The 27,846-nt window shown below is 40.4% G+C and overlaps 1 protein-coding gene across 1 annotated transcript; it reads left to right on the top strand.

Moving 5' to 3' along the window:
* Positions 1–253: 253 nt before the first annotated feature.
* LOC127224957 (cytochrome P450 2J3) lies at positions 254–25,915 on the top strand. The gene is made up of 9 exons (XM_051188192.1): positions 254–478; positions 5,554–5,716; positions 7,985–8,134; positions 8,519–8,679; positions 15,152–15,328; positions 17,110–17,251; positions 20,307–20,494; positions 20,587–20,725; positions 25,441–25,915. The coding sequence occupies exons 1-9, from the start codon at positions 269–271 to the stop codon at positions 25,617–25,619; spliced, it is 1,509 nt and encodes a 502-aa protein (XP_051044149.1). The 5' UTR covers positions 254–268; the 3' UTR covers positions 25,620–25,915.
* Positions 25,916–27,846: the final 1,931 nt, after the last annotated feature.

Here is a 27,846-nt window from a genome sequence, read left to right as displayed (position 1 = left end):
ACCCCCAACAGTCTATCTAGTCAAGCTTGTGGAGGGGCAGGAACAAGAGCTCTGAGCTATTCTTAATTTAGGGTCCTGTCCTGACAGGAAGGAGTGGCTAAACCCTCAGTTTAGAGAGGGGGGAGTGGGGCTGTGCTCTCTGGGTCCTAGCGCCTCAGAGGGAAAGGGAAGAGTGTGGTTGGGAGTGGACAGGAATGCATTAAGGCCAGGAGCTGTAAGCCTCAGCTCAGACCCCCATTCCTCTGAAGAGTCTGCTGGGATTCCAGCCATGCTTGCAGCTGCGAGCTCCCTGGCGGCCGCCATCTGGGCAGTGCTCCATCTCCGGACTCTGTTGCTGGCTGCTGTCACCTTCTTGTTCCTGGCTGACTACCTCAAAAGCCGGCGCCCCAAGAACTACCCTCCGGGGCCGCGACGCCTGCCTTTCGTGGGCAATATATTGCAGATGGATTTGGAACAGCCGCACCTGGCGGTCCAACGGGTAGGAAGCTACCAGGGTTCCCCGACGTTGCCCTGATCTAATAATCTTACATTTCTGAATCTGCGACTTCCGGGAACAGGGGCAGTGATGGGCAGGGCTCTAAATTGGCTCATGAGCACAGTCGCTAATCCAGGCAAAGATTTAGCTTCTAAAGGTGCTCTTTTAAGAAATCGCGCAGCTCATCAGGGCAGTAAATGGCAGTTCTCTGTAAGTTTGAGGCCAGCTTGGTCTACAGAGCGAGTTCCAGGACAGCCAACACTGAAAAAGAAAGAAATCTGCAGCTCAGTTTCCAAATAATTGGAGAGTTTATGGCACACTTCCAGGGTGATTCCCTTGCGGTCAGAGAACACACTGTATGATTGTATGATTTGAATTCTTTAAATATGTCCATGTCTGTTTGATGACTTACTCATAAGTTATGATAGAGACAGATATGTCCTGCTCTTTAAAACTGTGTGTAAAGCCTCTGCCTCAGCTTAGTTAATTAAAGTGCCTCTCCAGGAAAACAAAACAAAACAAACAAACAAACAAAAAAACTGTGTGCCTCTGTGTGTGTGTGCGCGCACGCGTGCGCGCGTGCATGCGCGCGCTACTCACCTTGCTCTCTCTTACTAACTTTTATTTTTTTTTTTTTTTTTTTTTTTTTTACGGCATTGCTTACTGCTGAGGTACTGATGTTACCAGTTACTAAGAAAGCCACAGCAAGTCTCATGCTCCACTGGGAGAGTGTCCGTTTCTCCACTCAGTTCTGGAAGCTCTCCCGGATTAAATTGGGAAGTCTGTTCTGTATACACAGTACACATTTAAGATTGGTAGGCTGCTTGATGCCTCAACTGTGAGACTATGTAATGACTCTCTTTATCCAGAGTAAATTTGTTTTGCCTAGATTTTCTCTGATCTAACACTCTGAAAGCTCCGTTTTGGTTAGTACTTGAAAGGTTTATGCTTTTAAGTTCTTTTATTTTTACCCATACTAGAACTGCGTTCAGCTGCACAGAATATACTTGGGCCATTTTTTTTATTTTTCAAGTCTCATCATTAATTGTGAAAAGTAAAACATGCCTGTTTACAGTTTATATATAAGCATTTAAACCCAACTTTTTGTTGTTTTTGGTTTGTCTATTTGTTCTGTTTTAATCCTCTGTTTTTGGTTCCCTATCTTCCCATGGGCTTCTTGGACACTTTCTGAGTGGTTGACTGTTTATTCATCTTCTCTCTCTACATCTCTTTTATAGTCCTCTAGCATCTGCTTTGTGTTATTCAGTATGCACATGCAGCCCAAGCGATTTTGCTAACACTGCTTTACATGAGAAATGAAGCGACCACAAACATGGAGGGCCCCTCTCCCCTTTATGACACAGCGTCTCAGCTGTTGTCCCCACACACTGAGACCCACATCACTCACTGCCCTGCTCTTCAGTGTCCGGTGCAGCTGGAACTCAAAGGCAGAGGAGTCTGTTGCTTTGCTCCTTACTCATATTACCATCTCTGGGTTTTTGTTTTTTTTTTTTTTTTTTTTCTGCCCTTCCAAGGTCACAGTTTCCTTTGTGACCTCAAGCACTTTCTTTCTTGTTCCTGCAGAGGAGGCTGTGGAAGAAGGAAACCTCTTAGCTGTTCCCCTCCTCAGAATGCCTTTCCCCTCCATTCCCACACCCGATTGTGGGACACCAGGTTGACCATTTGCTGCACTTTTTAGCTGATCTCCCACTACATTCTGGCCTTTGTGTTTCCCCCACAAGTGTTAAAGAGGTCCTGATTGCTGCTGTTTTGTCCCTCTGCTTTCAAGTGTCTTTGCTTTCAGTTTTCATATTGATCATGGTGGTTTTGCTTCTTCACAGCAGGCTTGCATTTTGCCAGATAAGGAAGTTTCCAACATTTTTCAAGTGTTTTTCTCATCTATACTTTCTCTTTCCTGTTTTTCATGACATTGGTGGAGAAGCTGTGTCATCTGTGGTGCTGGGTCATGCTGTTTGTGGTCTGCTTTCTTTGTGCTGTGCATGGTACAGCTGCATCCTACACTCTATACTGCACCTTGTTCCTACATTGCTTCTCTGCCAAGCTCTCCTGTGCCACTTAGACCATGGCAGATTTCTGTCCTCAAATTTATCCCTTTGTTCTTATCTGTATCTTACATTTCTCTCTTAAGATTTCCCACTATTTGGAATAATTTTCCAAAATTATTTCTTCCATCTTTCCAACATCTGTGTCATCTCAATAAAATTAGGTTCTCTTGGGTCTTAGTGAATGAAGTAAGTAATGTCAGACTGGACATTTTGTGTAGTGTGCTGTGAGACTGATAGACACATACTAGGTCCATATTTTACTTGCAGAGGTCACTTCTGAGGCACTGAGAACTGACTTTTCTGAGTGGTGATTCAAATGGAAATTTAAGATGTTGTATTGTGAATCTGAGTCTTCCAAGTTTGTGTTCAGCACTGCTGACTCCTTACTCTCAGCAGCATGGGCTGGTAAAAAGGAAGGTAGCTACAAACTGCAGGACCCCATCAGTATAGTAGAGGAGGATAAATTTCAGTGATCTTGCCATATTGTCCTATAGGGAAGGGATGTTCTTTGATATGGGATGTCCTTCTCTGTGCTGCGAATATGTGTTGCTTTTATTGGTTCATAAATAAGACTGATTTGGCCGATGGCCAGATAGAATAGAGCCAGGTACGTACAGAAAGATGGTGGAGTTGGGGAGATGCCATGGACCTGCTGGAGAAGCAAGATATGAGTTAACAAGCCACAAGCATGTGGTAAAATATGAACTAAATGGGTTAATTTAATTGTGAGAGCTAGTCAGTAATATGCCTAAGCCATTGGTCAAACAATTATAATTAATACTATACCTGAGAGAGATTATTTTATTAGCTGCTGTGGGACAGGGCAGAGCACATAAAAACTTCCATTTACAGTCCTTATTACTACAAAAGAAGAGTGGAAACCAGAATTCTCCCCAGGCTTATTTGGGGATTCTCTTTATAGCAGTTCATCTATAGAAGTCACTATTCAGCTCACAGACTCAGTCCAGGAGAGACACATAGGGAGAGCAAGTGACAAGATGGCATCCATGAACACTACCACTGCAGCCCCTTGTAGGGTCCCATCTTGATGGTGTTCAACTCCAGGACATAGACACAGAAAGTTACAAAGATCTCTGGGCTGTGGAGCCTCACTTTTCTTGTATTTTGGCAAAAGAGTGTAAACATTGCTTGGAGTTTTGCTTTTGGCCAATGCTATCATAAGTTGTCAAGGTTCAAATATTCTATGTATGTCTTACTACACAGTCATATGAGGTTGGGTGATGTGTCTGATGTCACAGAAATACATTGTGGTGACACTGAGGCTAGGAACATCATGTCAGTCCGGTAATTTTTCAGTCCTTAATTTGTATTTTCTACTGGTTTACATTTTGATATCTGGGTGTAAACAAATGGAGTTAAAAAAATACAATTTAGGCATAATTACATTTTAAATCTTGCTATGGGGAAACAATCCCCACAAGCTGATCCACGGCCTTCCCTTTTGGGTTTATGCTCCCTTTTGTTCATACTCCATGATAGGCACACATGGAGTCACATTAGTTAGCAATCATTTGCTAGCATTCCTTTTCCCACTGAGTGAACCAGTCATGGATTCTCTGATTTCCCCATGTTGTGCAGTGAGATAATGACAAAGCAAACACTTGAACCAAACATGATTTGACGTAACGCTTACTGTCTACATATACCCTAAGTAGAAAAAACATGGCACTTAATGACTAGAGGAATTTATTCACAGACTCATTTATTCAAGGGACACTAAACAAGTGCTTAGCATGACAGGCACAACACAGAGAAGTCTATGGTCCAATGAGTCTTGTAGATTCTGATAATCAATTTGGATAGCATATGGAGTCTAGCTGGATGGGCAGCTCTGGGTCTAGCCTTTGATAGGATGATGCCATCAGTTACACTGTGCTTAGAAGGAATGTTTAACCAGTATCTAGAGAAGTGAAGGGATGGAACATTTTAAATCAATTAAAATGATGTCACTTAAAACAGGATGAGGACCGTGAGGAAACTGGGCTCTCAGTTTCTTAGCTTTGTCTGTGGGCATGTGACACATAATAAGTTAGATATTAGCATGTACTTCAAGCTAGCTATAACAATGGGACCACAATGTACAATGGTCCTAAGATTACCTTATATAATCGTTGTATGCATACAATTTCTTAATAAACTCCAAGTCATTGTTAGGATGTCTTATATTTGAGTTGATGGTTATTCCAATTTATTTCTTTTCGTTTCTTTCATCACTCAGATCTTATCAGAGCAGACTCCTGAGAACCCAGCTATATTTTTGCACACTAGGCAAGATTTGGGGGATCTGAATGCTGCATGAGCCAATCAACACTGTCTCTGGGCTCTGCTTCTCAGCCTTTTTTGTTCCTTCCATTACCAGAGTCCTCCTCTAAATCACACTTTCACATGTAAATAGCCACAGTCATTTTGCTATCGTTTCTTTTATCTTAGTTATTTATGCAAGCAAGCTATCAACAGATGTTTTTATTTATTGTGAATTCCATGCTTGCAGGCTAGAGAAGTAGCTAAGTGGGTAAGGGCACTGGCTACAAAACTTGGTCATCTGTATTTGATAACCCAGACCCACATGGTGAGAGGGTCCACTGACACCCACATCTGCAACCCCACCCATCTCTCTCTCTCTCTCTCTCTCTCACACACACACACACACACACACACACAGAGATATATACAGGTATGCGCACATTCACACACACACTCATATATATATACACACACACAATAAGTCAATCAACCAATTTATGAAAAAATATTTTTTATTATTCTGTGCTTGCTACAGGAGACTTTCACAGACATACCTTGGTCTTTGGCAGGTGACATTAGTGTAGCAGCAAAGAAAAGAAAATCAAAAATGTTTCCAAAACTAAGGTGTGTCATTCACAGGGAAATAAGTACTTATCGATATGATTGCCATTTGCTACACATATGCCTTCTATCCCTGGACACACAGGTATGAGCACACTCACTTCTAACAATTGAAATATTTTTCAGTTTGTGAAGAAGTATGGGAATGTTATCAGTCTGGATTTTGGAATTGTGTCTTCAGTGATTATAAGTAGTCTGCCTTTAATCAAAGAAGCCTTTACTCACCTGGATGAAAACTTTATGAGTCGCCCTAAATTTCCTATACAAAAACATATCTTTAATGAAAATGGTAAGTTTTTTGTGTGTTATAAGATGTGTATTGTAATTTTATGATACATAAAAGGCATCTATATGCCTTATTTATCCAACACTCCCACAAACTAATCCCTTTATGAAATGGCATCATTCATTAATAGGAGCTGGATATCACATGTCTTGAATGAAAGCGTCAATAAGATGGTTTATAGTATTTCCTAAGAGAGACTGGGGAAAACCACATGTTTAGCAAAACTAACTCTGGATGCTTTGATAGGAAGTAACCAGAGCACCCAAAACACAGCCAGACACACTGTGTTCTCACTTCCATTTTCCCATACCAACCATAGGAAAATGGATATAAGTCAGCTTCTCCTTTCTACTATATCTTATTATAGCTGCTTATACTCTTATCATTAAAATCTGAAGGACTCTAGGCTCCTAGCCAATTTTATAATTAGTATAAATGCTTTATATTATCATCAAATAAAGTCATAAGTTGAAAACAGAATTTGAAATCTATTAATCCAACAAAACAGCATTTTAAATGCTTTCTAATTACCCTAAAATGATTTTACATAAATTCACTATGTTGTCTTCTGTGAGAAGCACAGAAGCAGAGTTACTATTGCTGTGATGAAATACCATGACCAAAGAAACTTGGAGAAGAAAAGGTTTATTTGGCTTATGCTTCCATATCACTGTTCATCATCAAAGAAACTCAAGGCAAGAACCCAGAAGCAGGAGCTGATGCAGAGGCCATGGATAAATGCTGCTTACTGTCTTGCTCCACATGGCTTATTCAGCCTTCTTTCTTATAGAACCACATGAGGAACTCTATTAAAGGGTTGCAGCATTGGGAAGGTTGAGAACCACTTAGGCTGAGAGCTCCTGGTAGCAGTGGCTTTACCAGAGGTCAATGAGAATTTACAGCAGATGACAATTGATATTCATAAGGTCAACCCACTAGATGAACAATTATCTGATGGAGAGAATCTCATGAAGCAAGGCTTATGAGGCCATTGCCGATGAACTGTTTGTAATTTTTCTCATGTGCATACATTCCGTCCCTAAAAACAACTATGGGTATTTTTCCCACTGCTTGTATGTTTATCTCATAAAAAATACTCCATCCACTGGGCACACATATAGCTATGGATGATCAGGAAGATAATTTCTGATTAATTGTGTAATTCCGATGAGTAGAAATACTACTAGGATATTTTTCATTACTCATTGACATAGGAAAGTAATAGCATTCTCAGTTACAAAGACAGCTAATTTTAGACTTAAGACCAAATTCAAAGCAAACTGATTGTCCCTGGAGACAATGCACAAGAACAATTCCCCAGGTATTTATTGCTGATTCAAGGTCGGGCATAGAACAACTTTAGTAGACATAACTTTCTCAGCAGTGGACTTTCTGAATTTATTCCCAAACTCAAGGTTCAGTCAACTAAATGATTATTGTTTAAATCCTGAATTTCAATGTCACTCTCTGTCTGGGAACCCCAATGACTGAGAGATACATGCTTACTTTATTCACCACGCCCAGTCAGCATGACCTCCCTAGACTAAGAGAAACTGTGTGGTCAGTACAGCTGTTTCTTATTGTTCACTCCTACATTCAAAACAGCTGGACAAAACAGCCCTACAGACTACAGCCAGGGTATGTGAATCTTCTTCGAATCCCCCAAGACAGCGCCCCTTACCAGCAGGAAGTAGTTTGGAAAGAACGACGCCCAAATTCCCAAATATTGTGTATAAATGTTTGCTTTCATTTAATTGGACTGTTATATAAAATAAAATAAAATAAAAAAAAGTGCTGTGTGACCCTGAAAATGTGATTCATATTTATCCAGAGGCTTTGCTGTAGTAAGTAGGACAAAATGTAAGAGAAGTGTGTATGTATATGTAGATGCTTTGGTTCTGAAGAAACTTGAATTTGCTTACCTTATTAGTTACCTGGTAACCATATTTCCTTATAAAATTTACTTTATCCTTGTATCTCACTTTTTTACCCATTGTAATAGATTGGGGATATTATAATAATAAGCCTAGCCTTTGGATTTTCTAAGTGTCCTAAATTAAAGAATATATTAGAAATACTGACTAAACTGTATCATTTCAAGCCACTGGGGTATGCTAGTTATTATGCTTCCAGCTTTGTGATAGTCTCCCTAGACAGCCACCAAGCCCTTTATTGGCCTTTCTCCTTTCCATCTTACATGTACCCATCCAGTTTATCAGTTAAATTTAGATCACAATCACAATGCTATAATGCTAAATCTCTTCTTTCCAGGGTTGGTCTTCTCCAGCGGCCAGACATGGAAGGAGCAAAGAAGGTTCGCTCTGATGACACTGAGGAACTTTGGGTTAGGAAAGAAGAGCCTAGAGCAGCGCATACAGGAGGAAGCCAGACACCTTGTGGAGGCCATAAAAGAGGAGGGAGGTGGGCATCTCACAGGGCAGGTATGGGAGGCTGTGGTCCTTTCAGTCATTGAACAGATTCTTCCTGAGTGTCTAAGTGCTTGTTCAGGGCTGCACTGTGCTGAACACTGAGGGTTGAGCAGTGAACATCTAGTGGTGACCCTGCTCTGGGAGTTCTGCAGCTAAGCACACAAATGGTCATTAGACATACTGCTGCACTTAAGACCTGGTCATCATTCTGATTTTCCAGATACTGACAGGTTCTGTGGTGCATGTTAAACCTCATAGCAAACTATACCCAGGGCCTCTTAAATGCTTCTCGGTTATCTATGTTTCTCTAACATATGGACTTAACAAACCAATCAATACCTTTGAAAGATGCATCTCTTTCTTTATCCACCTCCAGGACAACCTTTTGACCCTCACTTCAAGATCAACAATGCTGTTTCCAATATCATTTGCTCTGTCACTTTTGGTGAGCGTTTTGAGTACCATGACAGTCAGTTTCAGGAGCTGCTGAAGCTACTGGATAAGGCCATGTATTTGGGTTCCTCAATAATGGTCCATGTAAGCATTTGGGCTTCCTTTATTTTGGGAGATTTGACTGGGGCTAATTCAAGTACAGGTAGATTCTTTCTTTATGTTCCCAGGACTTTTTGAAGCTAAAACTAATGTCTTTTCATTGAATTTGATACAAATTTACCTGTTGATTTGGAAGTGTCCCATAAGAAACCTTACTGTGTACAAAATGTTTCTAATGTTTTAATGAAGTACTGGGGTTGGGTATTTAGGTCAGTGGTAGTGTGCTTGTCTAGCAAGCACAAGGTTCAGTCCTCAGCTTCGGGGATGGGGGGTTGGGGGGGAGGACTGGGCTGAAGAGATGGCTCTGCTACTCTTTTTTAAAGTAAGGAGATATTATTGTTGATTTTGCCTGTGTCTCTCCCATGCCTTTTCATAGCTCACATGCAAATTCTAAGTATACTTTCTAGCTATCCTCCTGTGTGCATGCTCCTCTTTGTAAACCCTTTGTCACTGTCCATTAATCTTTTCTCAATGGTTAGACATTTAGTTTTCTCTAAGTTAAGGCTTTCATTAATATTTTAAGTGTTCATGTTGCCACATCCACTCATTTTTCTTGGGTTTTCATTTAGACATAAATCTTTACCCCCCCCTTCCACTGGGCTCTACGCCCCTATGCTTATCCCTACACAATGTTCCTCTTAGAATTTCCTTAGCTATCTCAGAAATGGTCTTGTGGGTTGAGCTTTCATCTTCATTTGGTTATAGGAGCTTGGCAATATTCCCCATGTTTTCTCAATGGGCCACTGTTCATCCAAGAGTTTACCTTTTAGTCTCTGTAGTTTCTGTAGTGCTTCTTGCTACTGATTTTTAGTTGTATTACACTATGGTCTATTTGGATATAAGAGATTATTTCACTCTTTTGTATTTGGTAAGGCTTGAGTCTTTATTTTAGAGGAAATTCCAGATGCAATTAAGAAGAAAGTATTTTCTGTTTCGTTTGGGTGGAATATTCTCCAGATGCCTGCTAAGTCCATTTTATCTGCAGTGCAGTTTGGCTCTGTGGATGCTCTGTTGGTTTTTGCTAGGGATGACCTATGCAGGATTGGGAGGGGAGTGCTGACATTACCATACTTATTTCATGAGAATGTCTGAACTGTTTGTTTTATGACATTGGGGTTCCCAAATTTTGGTGCATATATATTTACATTTGTTCTAACTGATGAGTTGTTCCTTTTATGAATGTGTAGTGACCTTCTTTATCTCAGCTAATTTTAATTTGACATAAAAATAGTTTGTTTCCAGTTTCTGTTTGCTTCATGACTTGTTTAAGGTAATTATGGAGAGTGGTTAACTAGTTATGATAATTCTGTCAATTTTTCCCCTGGGTGCTTGGAGTATTTGGTTTTCACTTTCCCTTGATTGGTATTAAGGACTTTCTTGTTTACTGTGTTAGACATGATGGTCTCCTTCCTAGATATTCTTTATTCAGCTGTTCTCACAAAATTTATTCTTTTCCTGTGTTCTCATAATTGAGACCCATTTTTCTTCCTTCTCTGTGTGCAGCACTCAGTTGAGTATCTTCGTTGGTGTGGTCTTGGTCAGTCATTGCATGTCAGCGAGACTATTTCCATTAGAAGTTAATTTTTTAAAGTTAATTACATATGTATTGGGGTGGGTGTGCATGTGGGTGTAGGTGTCAGGCTTGTGCAACCAACACTTTTACTAACTGAGCCATCTCCTGGGATGAACCTTTTAAAACTTTAACTCTTGCTTCTCTCCATTTTGGAGATGTTCTTAATTGATCGTGTTTATTTAGTGATCTAAATGACTCTTGTATTTAAATATCTTTTTGTTTCTTTGACTTGGGAAAGTTTGTGCTGTAATTGACTTCATTGAATTCATTCTCTATCCATTTACCTTTTAACTCAGCTTCTGAAATAAAGTCCTGCACATTCCTAGGCTTGGTCCCTTCACCATATCACATCATTCTGGCTGGGGTCATTATTTAATTTTTTTTTTGTTGTTTGTTTCTGCTGCTGGGATGTAACTGGATCTTCTCTTTGGTTGAGACTGTTGCTGGTGTTTTCCACTGTGCTTTTTTGTTTGTTTGTTTTGTTTGATATTCTCTTGTTTTTGTTTGTGATTCAACTTTTAAATTCCCAGCACTTCTATTTGTTTGTTGTTTGTTTTTTATAAAATCTCAGTTTCCTTGCTGTATTTTCTCCTGTCCTGCCCATCTCTCATCTTTTTGCTACCTGTCTCCCCCTTCCCCATTTCTTCCACTAGGCTAACTTTCACATCTAGAGCCCACAGTGACTCCTCTGCCTATTTGTACCTCCTTATAATCTCTGATCACTTGGACCAGAAAAACTTAGACACCCAACATTTGACGTATTTTAGGGTCATTGAATTGAGTTACGATTTTTAGCACCATGCACCATCTTGTCTTTTTTGTTTCTCAAACTTGTTTTAATCTCTGCATCTATTGATCAGGATGTCTCTTCTAAACACTTTCAAATGATGTTCATATTGAGTAGCCTGTTCTCAAAGGCTAGTATCATTTTGGAATTGAAAACAAACTGCTCTAGAAGCAATGCTAAACTGTACAGATATAGGGCATGCTTAAAGTCATTAATAGTTCACTAACATGTCTCTGTTGAAATGATAATGTAAAGGCTACTGTGAAATTTACTATAAAGTCAAAATTACTTAAGGTGAGCATGGATACAGTATGTGAGATAAAGTAAGTGAGATAAAGGGAGGAGAACAGGAACAGATAAAAAGAAGAGGGAATGGAGAGAAATGTTATAAGGGAGAAGAGAAAAATACAAGAGATTTAAGGGGGTGTATGAAAAATATCGCTCAGTAGTGGAAATGTTGAAAACTCAAATTAGATAAATGAAAGAAAATAAAGTGAAATGTGAAGGAAATATTGTTAAGCCAATAAAGTCAAAGTACTACAAAATGCAAGGGATATCATACGTTATAAAAAATAATTAATGGAAGAGAAACGTTATTTTTCTCCAAATGAAAGAAATTATGGCTTTAGATTAATTCACAAAAGGGAATAAAAATTAAAAATGCAATAATAATAATAATAATAAAACCACTGTGCACTTAAAAATCTTGCAAATGTAAAGGAAAAAGAGACGAAAGAAACAATAAAGAAAAGGCAACTGAATGAATTTCATTTTGGGTCATCAGAAATTGGAGGCTGCCTGTTACATGCATGGAGGAGGTGAGCTGAGCCTGTGGGCTTCTGTCTTGCCTTTGGCTCTGTGTTGCTTAGTCTGTGCTGGAGCAAGTTTCTCATGGCCTGGGAATTGTTTACACAGAAGCTCTTTTCCTTCTGTGGGTAACAGCGGCCTCTGCTGGCTATAAATAGCTTTACATTTCGTGATCAGGGCACATCTCACACTATCAAGATTTCCTAGATTAAAACCCCTGATGAGACTCCCGGGTGGGGGTGTATCCCAAGTGTTGGGGAAACAAGAGGACCTGCTGTAAGGATTGAAGCATTATGCTGGCCTTGCCCCTCACACCTGGCAAAATGCACTCATGCAGTACCCTGGTCAGCCCAGGATTACGGGATTACGGGTCTTCACGCAAGTGCAAAGAATCTTTTTTTTTTTTTTTTTTTTTTTTTTTTTTAGTTCTAATAAAACTATTGTAGCTATATTTTTAAATGTCTTCTTTTTAATTTATTATTTTACATGTCCATCCCAGTTCCCTCTCCCTCCCTACTTTCTCCTTCCCTCCCTCCCTTTTACCCTCTCTGCCCTCTCACATGCACCCTAACCACTCTCCCCTCCCATCCCCCCCACCCCAATTCCATATGTAGAGGAATGCCATCCAGTTGGGGTCATGTAGCTCTGACAGGTCATGTGAGGTAGGGACTAGGGCTTCTCTCCTGTCTCTAGGTTAAGGCAGTTATCCCTCCATGGGGAATGTGTTTACAAGGTCCTTTTGTGTACCAGGGATACAGTATTGTACTCTCCTTCTGCATCTAGTTTGACTCAGTGTTTATGTGTGGGTGTTTGCTCCTGTTTCCAACAGGTATTAGATGAGGGCTCCATGGATAAGTTAGTTGTTGATCTCACTATCCGGGAAGGGCATTTATGGTAGCCTTTCCACGGAAGCTCAAATTGTTAGTTGGTGGCAGTCTTGTAGGTCTCTAGACCTTTCTTTGGGTTCAGTTTTCTCTTCAAACCAATATTGGCTCCCTCTTTTATGTTCTCTCTCTCTCTCTCTCTCTCTCTCTCTCTCTCTCTCTCTCTCCTCTGTCTTCTATTCCTACCCGGACTCAATCTTCCTAGTCACATGTGTTTTCCTTTCCTCCCCCTCTCTTTCTACTTCTCTCTCCATTCGCTGCCCCCCCCCACTTCCCCTGTGCTCTGGGGGACTTGTCCCTTTCCACTTCTGTGAGGGACTTTATATGAATCTCTTAGAATATACCTTGTATCCTAGTTCATCTGGTGATGTGAATTATAGGCTGGTGATCCTTTGCTCTAGGTCTAAAATCCATATATGAGGGAGTACATACTATGTTCCTCTTTTTGTGACTGGGTTACCTCATTCAGGATGGTTTCTTCAAGTTCCATTCACTTGCCTGCAAGGATCCTTTAAAAGAAAGCCAAGTGGCCCCTGCGCCCCACCCTGCCTACTTACTCCCTGTTGGTCTTCCTAAGGGCAGACAGGACTTTTCCTGCCCCCCCCCACCCTCTCCTTCTCCCTTCACTTTCTCCATTCCCTCCCCTTCCTAATAAAACTTATCACTTAAGCTCTGTCTGCCTGGGGTGTTTATTCCCTCACTGGCCATGAAAATCCACCGAGGTCCTCCTTGACCAGTATTCTAACTCCTGCCTTCACACATTCAGGGCCTCCTGAGTACTGATCACCATGCTGCAGAAATGCCCCTCTACATGTCACATACACCCCTGGAATGTCAGAGTTTCTGGGGTTTTACAGCAGTGAATCACAGGAGGTCAGCTCCATAATTTGATCCAGCCCATGATCTCAGACTCAGAATATCAAATCTCAGGGTTAATTCCAGTTGATAAGCTCAACTTGTTATATTGTTTAAGTATTTGTTCCTGCTTTACTCAGGAAAGTTTTAATCAGTCTTTTTAGCTAAGTTCCCGAGTATTACAGATTATCTTCACTCACATTTCCTGTACCTATGAGATTAGTCAAATATAGATGCTTAATCTTCAATCACTTCATAGACATGCAGAACATGGCATTTAAATGGTTTAATATTAGTACTCCGTTGACATGAGACACTGTTGCTCCTGACAGCACCGTGCACTTTCCCGAAAATATGTTGGACACTGTTGTTGCTCCTGCTGGAGTTCAATCTCGCCTCAGCTAATGGCCTGTTGGGCATAGAATTGCCCCCATCTTGACCACTGATTTGGACATGCAGTCCTATGTGCTTGCAGGAGACAAATATAGAAGACTGCTTGACCTTGCCAAGTCAGGGTAAGACAGCCATTCTATTTCCCTGCTGTTGTTGTGGTCTGTCAAGTTCTCTTGGCCTTAGCCAAATCTGGGTGTACCAACGTCGCTGTGAGACCTAGGGTGACTGTTCAGGTGGCTTGCTGTTTCTGTCCTTGCTGCACCTTTTGGAAGTTGTCCATCCGCATTTCCTGTCTACTCTAGTATTGTTAATTTCCTTCTCAGGTCTTGATGAGGTTGAAGATTAAACTATCACAACTATTATTCTCTCTTCCTAGTTAGATATATTAGGTACTAGACTTAGTTTTCCAGCTTAGGACAACTCTATTGTAAACTCCATTATGCCCTCACCCTAGGACTAGATATGTAGGTCATTTTGTTCTCGATTTTCCTTTTCTTAGAGCACATTTGTTATTCACTGTTTTGTATATAGTTTTGTATTAAGCCTAAATCTTTTCTTTAGACTAAAAGGGGAATTGTAGTGAGGTAGTCCTTCTGTAGCACTGACCACGCCCATTGGGGGGGTGGAGCGATGGGCGGAGGTGACCTGAGGAAGGAGGTCGGAGGGGGCCAGGAAGGTGCTCTCTCTTTCTGGCGTGACTTGGACAGGAGAGGATCGGGTTGAATTTCCTGGTGTTCATCTGTCTAGGTTGTAAGTTATTTCTCCCTGATTAAACATCTATTCGGCCTATTTGTTTATCCTGATCCTTATTTACCACAATACCCTTTATATGCTTTCCAGCTTGATCTCCCTTCCTGCCACCTTCATCCTTTGACCTTTCAGTGTCTGTGATGTCGTCAGGATCAGAACTGGGATAACTGCTGAAAGCTATGCCAGTGTTTGTCCTAGAGTGGAAAGAGCTGGGCCAGTGTGAAGTGTCTGAAGCTGGTGTATCAGGCGTGGGAGTGTTAAAATGCCCACCAGTGGGTATAAAGGATAACAGAAGTTCAGATGTTCCCACAGTTCCTTGTAGAAGATGAATAGGGAAAGTCACGACTGTGAGGAAACAAAAAAGTGACTTTATGTTGTTTGCATGATCATTTTCTTCTCCCTAATTAGTTCTATAACATCTTCCCATGGATAATGAAACATCTTCCTGGACAACACCAAACAACGATAGCTACCTGGAGAACACTGAAATCATATATTTCTGATATTATTGACAATCACCGCAAAGACTGGGACCCTGATGAGCCAAGAGACTTCATTGATGCTTTCCTCAAGGAAATGACAAAGGTGTGAAAGATGATGTCTGTGTCTTCTTACAGAAAGAGTGGTCTGGAATAGCTTCCAACTAACTGATTCATCAGCAGGCTACCACAAAGGTAGCGGAGATTTATTAACCATAGCAGAGATCTATTGTCTCATAGTTCTAGATTGTCCCTGTAATCCTGCCAGCCAGGCAACCTACTTTGGGAGACAATAGAAACTTCAGTGCCTGTGTCTCCCATCTCCTAGGGGACATTGATGCTTGTTGCTGTGGCTCCCTGCTCCGTCTTCAATGCCAAGATTGCAACATCTCTTTCCTTTCTTATCCCTTTGCATCTTATTTCTCCTGTTATAACCCTGAAGGCCCCTCTCTTATGATAACCTTCCCTCCTGAAATTAATGATAGCTACAAGATCTATTTTTGTGCATAAGGTAGCATGGACATCTTTAAAGGTCATTTATTTCACACGCCCTTGGAAGTAAAACATATGAGTAATATTTTATAAACACATAATATTTTATAAACCCATATAACTATGGGTTTGGGGGGTCTTTAGAAATAAAGGAGTTGCTACCATTTGACTTGAAGTCCTGGCAATGACCAGATATTTTTCTTATTTTTCTTAGTATTCCCATATGTGAAGGACATAGACAAAGTAAAAGTTAAATTTCAGAGTTTTGTTTTGTTATGAGTTGTCCCAGGGATGGTTACCCTCCCCGACTCAGACCCCACTGCAACAGACAATCTTTGGCTAAGTAAGTGATAGAGTTTCACTTTCATATATAGGTGAGGTATCTACTTCTCCCTAGACTTCAGATCAGCTCTATTCAAATTAGACTAGAGCAAGAAGACACTGAGGCAACATTACTTAACTTTGCATCATTGTGATAACAATATATGGCAACTACAACTGAATAAAGCAAAAGTTTATTCTGGCCAAGTTTCAGAACATTTCAGTCCATCATGGTGAAGGGCAAAGCAGTTCAGCTCATAGGGCATGGGGGTATGGTGGAGATATTCACATTACAGTATGCAGAAAGCAGCAAACAAGGAAGGGACCATGGGTTTGGTGTAACTCTGAAAGTTACCATCCCTTTCTACAGGCACCTAGTTCCTTCAGCTAGATGCTATTTTCTTATTTCCAAGATGTCCCCCAAATACTAGCAGTGGAAGGAACCAAGTATTTAAAACATGAATCTGTGGGGGAACATCTTGAATTCAAACCATACTGTAAAATGTAAGGCCTTGTAGATCTAGTAAGATCCTAGTATACCTCTGGCAAATACATATCCCTAATCTGTCAAAGAAGCTTCAACACATTGGATTATGAGCTCTTCCTCTGCCAGGACACGTGTGTGTGTGTGTGTGTGTGTGTGTGTGTGTGTGTGTGTGTGTGTTATCTTGTCTCATTTCATCTTCCTCTCATGATATATAGAAGCAATGTTTATGCCCAGAGGAGGAGGCAAACCATTTACTATGTGAAGTGCAGGTATGAGACCAACAACATAAACAGCAATGCTAACAAACTGATGCTTCTAGAGGAAGTGAGCAAAGGTGGTGCTTTGTCATAAAGAACCATTGATGAGATCAGTGAGGTTTTAACTTTTCAAGATGATGCAGATTGGAGAATTAAAGAGCACAGAAAATTCATATTAACCTTTCGTGTTATCGGCAAAGTCATCTGTCAAATACCAAAGGGCACACCACTCTGAATGACTTCATGCAATTCATTCCTCAGGATGAGGACCAGTGTTATGAGACAATCACAAATCCTCTAACTAAACAAGTACATGCTGTCTTTTTCTAGTACCCAGGCAAGACTACTACAAGTTTCAATGAAGAAAACCTCATCTGCAGCACTCTGGACCTCTTCCTCGCTGGAACAGAGACAACATCTACAACACTGCGCTGGGCTCTGCTCTACATGGCCCTCTACCCAGAAGTCCAAGGTGAGCATGTGGTGACCACATCTAACCAAGGCTGAGTGGGTTCAGAAACAAGGATGGGGGAGAGGGTGAGAAGAGGCAGAACAGCTGTGAAGTGATGTGCACTTGGGAAACAGCACATGTTCTTTTAGGACTATGATTGTCCCAGGGCTACAGATACTACAGAGTCTGCACCTTCATCATTCTTGGAGTTCAGGGGAAAAGAGAGGAGTCAGTTTACATTGTAGTAGGTTCCAGCAAAGAGTGCATTTACCATACAACATTCATCCCACCCTCCTTCATTTTTTAACAATCCTTCTCACTTTGAGTACTGTCCTAATTCTTTATTCTGGTATTTGATGTCTTGCAATATGCTCATCTCTGCCAGTGCAGGGATCTGCCTGTTTCTCCCTCACAAATGGTAGGACAACAAAGTGTAGCCTATCATATCTGGCTTTTTTGACTTTGTTCTGTAATTCCAACTCATGTTCTTCTGCTTGTATGACAATCAATTTACTCTAAGCAATACACACACAAATGTTATTTATACATTATATATATGTATATGTGTGTATGTGTATATATGTGTGTGTATATATATATATGTACATATATAAAATCTATATCTGTATTATGCTTATCTGGGTTACTATATAAAATGCCTTTCTTGATGAAGGTTCTATTTTTAAGAAATCTTAAAGCCTATTGAGTTAAGGTTCAGGCTTGCCTTCTGAAACAAAGATTCGAGGATATCAGTATATTTTTAAAATCTTAAGTATATTTTAATTTTGTCTGTGTGTGTGCACATGTGCATGCTCTCTTTCCATGTGTACATATGGAGATCTAAGAACAACTTATGGAAGTTGGTATTTCCCATCGTGTGGGTTCGTGAGCTCCATCACATATCATCAGGTTTGGCCTTAAGTGCTAAGCCATCTCACCAACCAGTGTACTAATTTATAGAAGTTGAATTCATGTTCATTTTATAATATTAGCAGTAGTCAACAATTGGAAGCATCCAAGATACTCATGGGCAACGAATAAAGTTCAGCACAGAAGTTCAACCCTCAAGGACAGACATCTTGATGCATGCACAAATATGAAAGACAAAAATCCTGTACATTTAACTGTACAAATTCTCTAGAATAGTTAAATTTGTAGACAGGGAAGGAAGACTATAAGAAGGATAAATCAAAAATTATGAAGGCATAGTTTGTTTTGCAAGATAAAGTGGTCCTGCCATTACTTTTACAACAATATAGATATGTTTGTTATTTCAACTTTGGCATAGTGGCTGCACCTATATGTATTGCCTTTTCAATCACCAATTGCAATTTCAGTTACCAGCCTGCTTTTTTTGGCAGCAGCCCAGTTGCTCAGGCCGCAGCCTGGTGGGAATTCGGTTTCCATAGGCATTAGTTCAGATGCTGCTGCTAAATGTAGCTTTAACTAAATCTCTATCATTTCATTTAGAAGTAAAACTCAGAGTTGAAGACTGAGGTGGAAACCTGCTAGCTTAGAGAGGCTGTCAGTACTAGTTAACCCTCTCTCACAGCTGGTATCTTCCAAAAGCACTTCTTTCTGCTCCACCAAAGCGAACAAACAAAAAAGCAGAATCACTCAAAACCCCTCCCAGCTACTTCCAGTGCATCTCTCTTCAAGCTTCCTCTGATGAGCTACTATTACTTTCTGTCAACTATTCGCTAACTCTCCTGACCCAAGGTTAATTTTATTTAACTCAAATGCAAACTCAAGGTTCACAGTATGATCGAATATACCCCAACCTACATTTAATATTGTATCATCCTGCAATTAAAATTGAAAGAAGAGCTATGATTAGCGACCCATACCATTAATCAAAATGCTTCAGAAATTGAGGCAAGAATGTTGAAAACTCAAGATGATCATGGACACAAATTTGCCCTACCTCAAAATTATCATAGTTTTTGAGATCTGATTTATGTTATATGAGTTTTATTCCCAATTAATTCTTCTATATGTACAGTACTGCCAATGTTAGACATTTATATATCTATCTCAGGAGAAAGAGCCATGCTGGACCTTGTAAAGGACCTAGAGTTCCAAATTTCTTTTACCTTATAGCAGTAGTGACCTCAGATGAGGCTCACAGACTCCCCAGGCAGAGAACTGGAGGAGGAAGGGGGCATTTTCTCTACATGCCTTGTTCCAAGGATGAAACATCATATCTATTTATGTTTTATTTTCAAGAGTCAAATTTCCTCTTTAAGGAATCTGGGAAATGACATCTTTATCTAGAAAAGCAAGTAAACAGCTGAACATATACTGCTCTAAAATAGTGAAGATACTAAGAGTACCTACCATTGTTATAATGATTGTAGCAATTAATGTAAATCTCAAGGAACCCTTATAATAAGGCTGATTTATTCTCAATAAGCAGATGAAGAAACTAATGCTCATAAAATATTACCAGTTTCACCATCAATGGTGCCCAGAAACACATTGCAATTCACTGCCCATGATGACATGTATCCTTGAGAAATTGATCTGCAGATATGCTGTGGTCTCAATGTTTGTGCCCTCCCTATACATTCATTGGAACTTAATTACCATTGTGACAGTGTGAGGAGGTGATTGCCTGTTATAAATGGAATTTATGCTGCAGAAAGAGGAACTAGATGGATTCTTTCCACTTATGGCATGATGATATAACAGATTTCCCAACCATGACAAAGGAAATTGGTCCTTACCAGACAAGAAAACTATTGTCTTGATCTTAAGAGTTCACAGATTCTACAAGTACAAAAAGCAAAAGTGTGCTGATGATAATATATCCAGTAAAAATATTTATTTATAGAAGTCTGAACAGACACTGATAAGAGCTTAGCCATTGCCATCCTGATTATTCACTTCGGGATATGTAGAAATTCATAGTTGTGCTGCAGGCTTGAAGAAAGCTGTATAGTCTACAGTTTCTAAATCGGGCTTCCTAAGGGTAGAGAACGTTTGTTTCCTCACAATCAGGACATTTGATGAAATAAAAGCAAAAAAGTTTAGAAGAAAGCATTAAAGTTTAATGGAGCCTCCCATTTCCTTGAAGAAAAAGTACAGGCTGAAATTGACACAGTGATTGGTCAGGAGAAACAGCCCAGCCTGACTGACAGAGACTCCATGCCCTACACCAATGCTGTTGTCCACGAGGTACAGAGAATGGGAAATATCATCCCTCTGAATGTTCCCAGGGAAGTGACAGCTGACACTACATTGGCTGGATTCCACCTGCCGAAGGTAAGAAGGTTCAGTCATGGAAGTTTTTAACCACCAACCCTCTGCATGTGTCTAGTCCATACATTGTCTTGCGTCTTTGCTACCTTCTCTAGGGGTCTGTACTCCATATCAATTTGACTTCTCTGCACATGGACCCCAAAGAATGGGCAACCCCAGACATCTTCAATCCAGAACACTTTTTAGAGAATGGACAGTTTAAGAAGAGAGAATCTTTTCTGCCGTTCTCAATGGGTGAGTTGTGATGAGCAGGAGAGAGTTCAGAGCTCTACCTCACCCTTTGCCTTCTTTCTGGGATCCTTACAGATGAGCCTTTCCAGTATATCTCCACTTTGCAGTTGGTTTCAGTCCAGAACTCCTACACATGCAGTGTCAATCCTTCTTTATTCTGGTGAGGATTTCAACTTCCTTTGTTCTGTTTTCTGCACCACTGACAACAGAAACCCAAATCCTGCCTCTTACTGAGCCACAAAGCTGGATACCTGCCATTGTGTAGACATTTTAAGTGTCACAAGTTCTTTTTACAGGGTGCTTCCTTTTGAGGAAGAGAGCTCAGTTTTAGAATAGCTGGAATTAGCTTAATGAATTGGCTTCTATCCTGTAAACACTCCCTGGATAGATCTTATCTTTTAAAATTGCAGCCACCTTTGTTAAATCAAGTTAGTACATGCATCTGCTATATCACCCGACAAGCAGGAAAGGGAGATGACTCTTTCCCCCTCGTGCTTTCTGCCAGGCAAGTTATTAAAGGCTGTAATAATAGTGTTGTAAAATATATAACCAAGCTGGGCATTGGTGGTACATGGCTTTAATCCCAGCACTCGGGATGCAGAGGCAGGTTGATCTTTGTGAGTCCAAGGCCAGACTGGTCTACAGAGCTAGTTCCAGGGCAGGCTCCAAAGCAATACAGAGAAACCTTGTTTGAAAAAACAAAACAAAACAAAAATGTATAACAAAATATTCTAGTATATTCTAGATATTGGCTTATATATGTTACATTTGTTTTTCCAAGCAATTTTATAATTCTTTAATGCCATAAATATGTTCTAAACATTTATTATCTATCAAGCATCCAAACTGGGAGCAGGATAGTAGTGGGCTAGGAGATGAAGCAGAGCTGCCCTTTGAGGTATGTGTCCCACTGCAGCCTTTCCAGTTGAAACTGCTCATCACTGCAGAGATAAGGACACAGACCTAGTCAAATGTGCTGCAGCTAGAGCTCAGTGTCCACTGGGTTTTCTCACACTGAAGCTTGTGTTCCCAAACGCTGGCTGCAGAAGGTGACTAAGTGCTGCACAGAAGCCACACTGGATGCCTGACATGATCATCAAGTTTGCCTGATTATCTGAGGCAGTGTCTCCTCTCATGACACTGAGGCTCATGCTGGGAGGAGCCTGCATTTGCCTGCATGCCAGTGTGGATCCAGAGCCAGTGTTGCTTGGGGCTGGGCTGCCCTGGGTATGTGTGACAGGGACTGGTTCTGACCTCTTTGTCTTTCCACCTGGGCTTGTGTGTCCCTTTGTTCACTGTTCACACTCGCTTTAATAGGAAATGCTGACAAGATACAGGGACTCTGTTTATAAAAATTTTTTAAAGTTTTGATCTGTAGTACAAAGCCTCAGCTACATATTTCATTTACTCAACTATTCTAAGTTAATGAGTCAGAACCATGAAATATGGAAAGTCTAGGAATATGATCCTTTTTATATTGTGTGATAATTCCTAGGACTATGGTGAGAAGAATGTGAGTAGATCCCTATCATGGCTTCCACAGGAAGATGCTCCTCCAGGGCCATTGCTGCCCATGAACATGACTTCTCATCACTATAGTGCAAAGTCCTCTTCCAATAAGGACTCCTGCCTCACCCAGTTTAAAGAGTCCTCTCCTCTGCACCAGCTGTAAACTAACGGTGGCAACACACAGCCCCACTGGTGCTGTTTATTAAGAATGTTATCACTTACTCTAAATTACAAACTTCATTTAGCAGGCCAGTTATGTCAGATAATCACCACAGCAATGTAGTTAGTTATTAATAATCAGGTAGGAAAGGAATAAATGTTTACTTTCACCCCATACACAAACTCCAAACAGGGAGAGATTAAAAAAGATGGTTCCTTCTTATTCAAGATCACAGCCCCAAAGAATAACAGAATGGGGTTTAAGGCTTGTGTTTTCACTTGTCTTTAATTCTCTTTGTGTTATATCCAGACTGTAACTTGCAGTCAAAGTTATGGGCCTGCCCATTTAAAGATTTGCCAAATTCATGGCCTGTGTATCAGTTAGCATCTTACTGTATAATAAGCAGTCACTGTATCCTGGATATTCTTGTGGTTGTGGTAAATATCACTAGAGGCAAAACAGAAGCATGAAGGCCCGCTGAGTCTAAGTTGGGACCTATCGCTCCATGACTGACACTGTGAGCTTCATGACCAGGTCTTTCATATTACTCATTACATATGATCGTTTGATAAACAGAACCACTGGGCAGTGGTGGCGCACACCTTTACTCCCACTACTCAGAAGGCAGGGGCAGGCAGATTTCTGTGAGCTCAAGGCCAGCCTGATCTACAGAGCTAGTTACAGGACAGCCAGGGCTGTTAACACAGGGAAACCCTGTATCAAACAAACAAACAAAAAAGAACCAGAATGTCTGGAAAATGACAAAATTTAATCCAGGAGAAGAACAAACTGTAAGTTTAGAATACACTTTTATCCAAAAATCAGGATACACCAGCTTCAATGGCCAAGTCAGGAATGTTTGGGGTTTTACAAGTACTGGTTAGCAATAGGTTGTAATACTTAACTAATATTCATGAGTAATTAAATATAGAGGAGGCAAACAGCATTAGAATGTCAACGCAGCCTGGAGTTGTAGGTGTCTCAGTGGTTAAGAGGGTTTGCCCCTCTAAAGGACACAGGTTCGATTCCCAGTACCCACATGCAGCTCACAACCATCTGTAGTCCCAGTCTCAGGGGATCTGACCACTTTTTCTGGCCACATTGGGCACTATACACATGTGGTGCAAAGACATACATGCAGACAAAACAAAATAAATATAAATAAAATAAAATAAAAATAAAGATTAGGCTTTTTTAAGAATGGATAGGTAATTTAAGAATATGTGTGTACACATAAATATTCATATACATACATACATACATACATACATACATAAGAGAGAGGTAATAGAATTTCTAATGTCACAACTTGGCAGCCGAATGCAAAGTTTGGGAGAAAAATACCAATAGAAACATGCGGAAGAAGATTAGTTTATTAACAGTCTCAAATATGTTTACTTATAAAAATCAAAACACTGTTGTAGAAAAAAACATAGTAATCACCATCATCAATAAAATCTCAATAAAACTGACCGCAGAGGTTAGATGAGAACACCATCTAACATAAGTGACATCCTCTCAACAGGGCAGATGCTTGAGGCTCCAGTCTGCCCATTAGATAAATAAGGAGATACTTACAAAAACACTTCCTATAATCTTTAAGAAAAAAAAAAAAACTTGAGAGTTGTGAAAAAGCTGAGGAATCAGGCCCATGTGGAGAGAACAAAGGTGACACCACAGCTAAGCCTAGTTAGTATGTGACATCAGGGGTGTCATGGGCACTGCTGGCAAGCCTAATGGGATCTATTAACCACCCATATCATAAAGGTCCCTAAGATAAAGGACAATATAATCAGAATCCTAAGCCAGGAAATGATTTGGGCATGAGATAGTCCCACAAAAGTTTCTTTCTGTAAATCAAGCAAATTATAATAAATAAAGACAATTAATTTTATATTGCCTATGATGATGCAGGGAAGTGGAGGGACATTTAGCTGCCTGACATGCCTTCAGGTTTGTGGACAGAGTGCTGAGATTACTAAGAAAGGTGGCATGAAGCCTGTGTACTCTGGCCACCATGGTCTTTGCCACACTGAATCTTGTTGATCAATCTCTTAGTTCTGGTCACACAGGACATTAGTATTCAGAAAACAGCCACTTCTAAGGGTAGAACAATTTGCACTTGGTGTTGAGCAAATCTCCATTGCTCATAGAGACATTTTCTTTGCAGGATGTGGACCTATCAGAATAGAGATTCTAGAAGGGAGGCTAATCAGTTGTCCTCTGTGAGATGACATGTCCTGCTTAGGGGGAAGTCTCACCATACAAAGCTCTGCTGCTCCTAGATGCTATAAAGGAATGATTGAAGGGGATGATGGCCAGGTTTAAATATGCACTAAATGATGAACATGCCTGTCTGTAGAGTTCATCAGGAAACTGATTCAATGTTTGAGACAGAAAACAGGAAGAAAATGAACGCAGAGATGTCAAGCTTTGATCTGTTTCTAGTTGCGCATCATTAACAAGCTAGACGTTTTGCAAGGGAAGCCTGTTTGTCTCTGCCTTTCATGTTAGGAACTCAGCTCTGACACATGCTTATATGTTGGAACCTATTCATTCCCTAAGATTTATTTTACTTACATATGTGGGAATGTGTCTCTGTGTATGGGTTTATGTGTTTGCATGTGACAGTGCCCATGGAGGCTAGACAGGGGCATTGAATCTCGTGAATCTTGAATCTCAGGTGTTTGTGTACCTCCTGAGGTGGGTGTTAAGATCTGAACTCCAGTCCTCTGATAGTGTAGTTAAATAACCTTAATCATCAAGCTATATCTTCCTCAAAAGGATTATATACCAGTGATGAAAATGCTGTTCAGCCATTGTGTAGTATATCATATGTGTTTGTTAAAATTTTTTTTGAAAATCCTCCAGACTAGTCATACATGCTCTCGCGCCAGCTCAGGCCTCTCACTTCTATTGTCCCACATGAAACCTGTGATCCTGGAGTTTCATATTCAGTGGAACATTGTAGGAGGAAATTGGGAACACCAGTCCCGGAAGGCACCAATGGCAGCTGAGAATGTATCTCATCTTGTTTTATTTCCTGCAGGAAAGCGAGCTTGCATTGGAGAGCAATTGGCCAGGTCTGAGCTATTTATTTTCTTCACTGCTCTTGTGCAAAAATTTACCTTCAAGCCGCCAGCCAATGAGAAGCTGAGCCTGAAGTCCAGAGTGGGTATCACCATTTCCCCAGTCAGCCACCACCTCTGCGCTGTCCCTAGACTGTGATGTCAGAGACAGAACAAGAAAGAAGGGCAAAAAAAAAAAAAAAACTGAGGGATCCTCTGAGCCACTGGGCCCACCCACACATGAAGGAAGAGATGGATGATAACTGAGGAAAGATGATGGGAGGATTATGCTAAAGTCATTGGATCCATGTCCTGGATGCTGTGACCTCTAAATTGGTGGTGGATAAATCACATATATCTTTTCATCTAAGACTTGCAAAGAGGATGATGGTTTCTCCTGTAAAGAAAGTGCTTGTAAACATGAAATAGCATTGGGACCACTGAGTCATATCATAAATTGTACCTTCAGTTTGCTTCCTGCCTCCTTAATAAGTTTGTGTTTGTCTCTGGGTGTTAAATTGGTTCAGTTGAAAGTGGTACCGAGATCTTTTCTCTGTCTCATAGCCTGTGGAGGTTTGCGGGAACAGAACTGATAGATGACTATGTCCAGAAGGCTGTGGTGTGAGATTATTTTTCTGGCTGTCAGTGGAGTATCCAATACTAAAGAGAACACAAGACTCTTCTGAAAATTAAAGGTGCTCATGCCCAGGAGGAGACCAAATTTTACCTGGGCAAAAGACATGCTTCTGTGCACAAAGTAAAAACCTATTTCCTGGTAAAGTTCTAATATACCTGTTTGCCCCCACAGTATCAGTTCATGCCACTAAATGTATAGGGTGGCTTTCTTTCTACAGTCTAGAGTAAGTCATTTATCTGCCATTGCTCTATGAAGGGTGACAGGCAGATGGCCTCATTCATATGTTCACCAGGTGCACAGTTAACCTCTATACTCAAAATAGAACCAAAACGTACTTGTAAAATGAAGGGTATCAGGGCAAGACACAGGCTGAAAACCCTCTGTTCTGCACAGCAGATATTTTCCTCACAGAACCAAATCTCATGTTGCCATAATGAGTCAGTATCGAAAACTTTAGAAGAGCTGCTTCTCAGGGTTCAGAAAAAGAAACTACAAATAAGCAGAGGAACTAAAATCTGAGGGGAAAATGAGTTTGCTCACTTACAATTGCTCCTCTACATGTTCCTTTATTCTACTTCCTTTTCTCTGCCTCTCTCTGTATTTCTTCTCTGTTTGTTTCTCCCCAGTTCTTGGGAGTACCAGTATATATAGTTTGCCACAGTAATTCGTTTTACAATACAATGTGAGGTTTGATTTTCTCAGGGTCAGCAAGGCAGATAAGATTTGCACACAGAGCAATAAACTAAAACTGCTAGGAGAAACTTAGCATCAATTGCTTAGGACTGTAGGTCAAAGAGAGGGTCTAAGTTTAATTTGCACAAGAAACAAAACCAGCACCTTTCAGTGCTCTGGCCTCTGTGGTGGCCCAGGCCTTTAGGAAAGTTCACTTTTCCCTGAGGATGAGCAAATAGGCTGATTACCTATGTCTGTATCTTCTCAGGGGAAACAGGAGAGAATAGTAAATCTCTGGGCTAAATCTCGGGTTAATAAAACAAGAAGTTTGAGAATCTTTTAGTGCAGGGTAAGTTTGGGTTATTGCTTCTCTGTCAGTGAGGTAAAACTAGGGGCATGCTTATTTTATTTTTTTTTTTCTATCCATCTAGGCAGCTAAGATTCAACAACTTTGGGTGTGTAGTAATTCTATGTCCTTAGATATTTGGGAATGTCTGAGATGGAATGTTTTTGCCTGGGTCCTAAACACTGACCAAATGCCTGTCAATAAAGGTAATTGCAGGAAGGCAACAAGGACCTGATAGTAGGAAACAGGTCTCACACATAGCTAAGGAATATAATCAGTGAACTAGGACCTGTTAATGGAGAACAGGTTTTACACATAGTAAATGTAATCAGTACACTCCAAATGCATGGGAGAAATTTATTCTCAGTAAATGATCAGATAGTGCTGAACTGTGGAAAGTAAATCCCAAGTTTATTACAGAAAGCAATAAGCTACAGGGAGAATTTATAGCAAGAAACAGCCAATTCATTCACAAGATTACAACGCCAAGTACAACTTTTGTGCTGGTTTAATCCATCAGGACAATTCTTAATTCTTCTGAGTTATCTCATGATATGATGGCTATATAATTACTGTATGATCTTGAGGCTTGTAGCAAGCCAGAAATGTTGGGAGTCATTGACTGTGACTCCTAACAGAAATGTCTACCCATGAAACATGTACCGCTTTTTATGCATGTTCATAAAAAATAGTATAAACTTAAGTCTCCCTCCCTTTCAAGAATTATACAAA

The sequence above is a fragment of the Phodopus roborovskii genome, unplaced genomic scaffold, assembly GCF_943737965.1.
Source record: "Phodopus roborovskii unplaced genomic scaffold, PHOROB, whole genome shotgun sequence".
Lineage (NCBI taxonomy): Eukaryota > Metazoa > Chordata > Mammalia > Rodentia > Cricetidae > Phodopus > Phodopus roborovskii.
The sequence above is the reverse complement of the archived record's forward strand: the minus strand, read 5'-3'. Positions and strand labels throughout refer to the sequence as shown.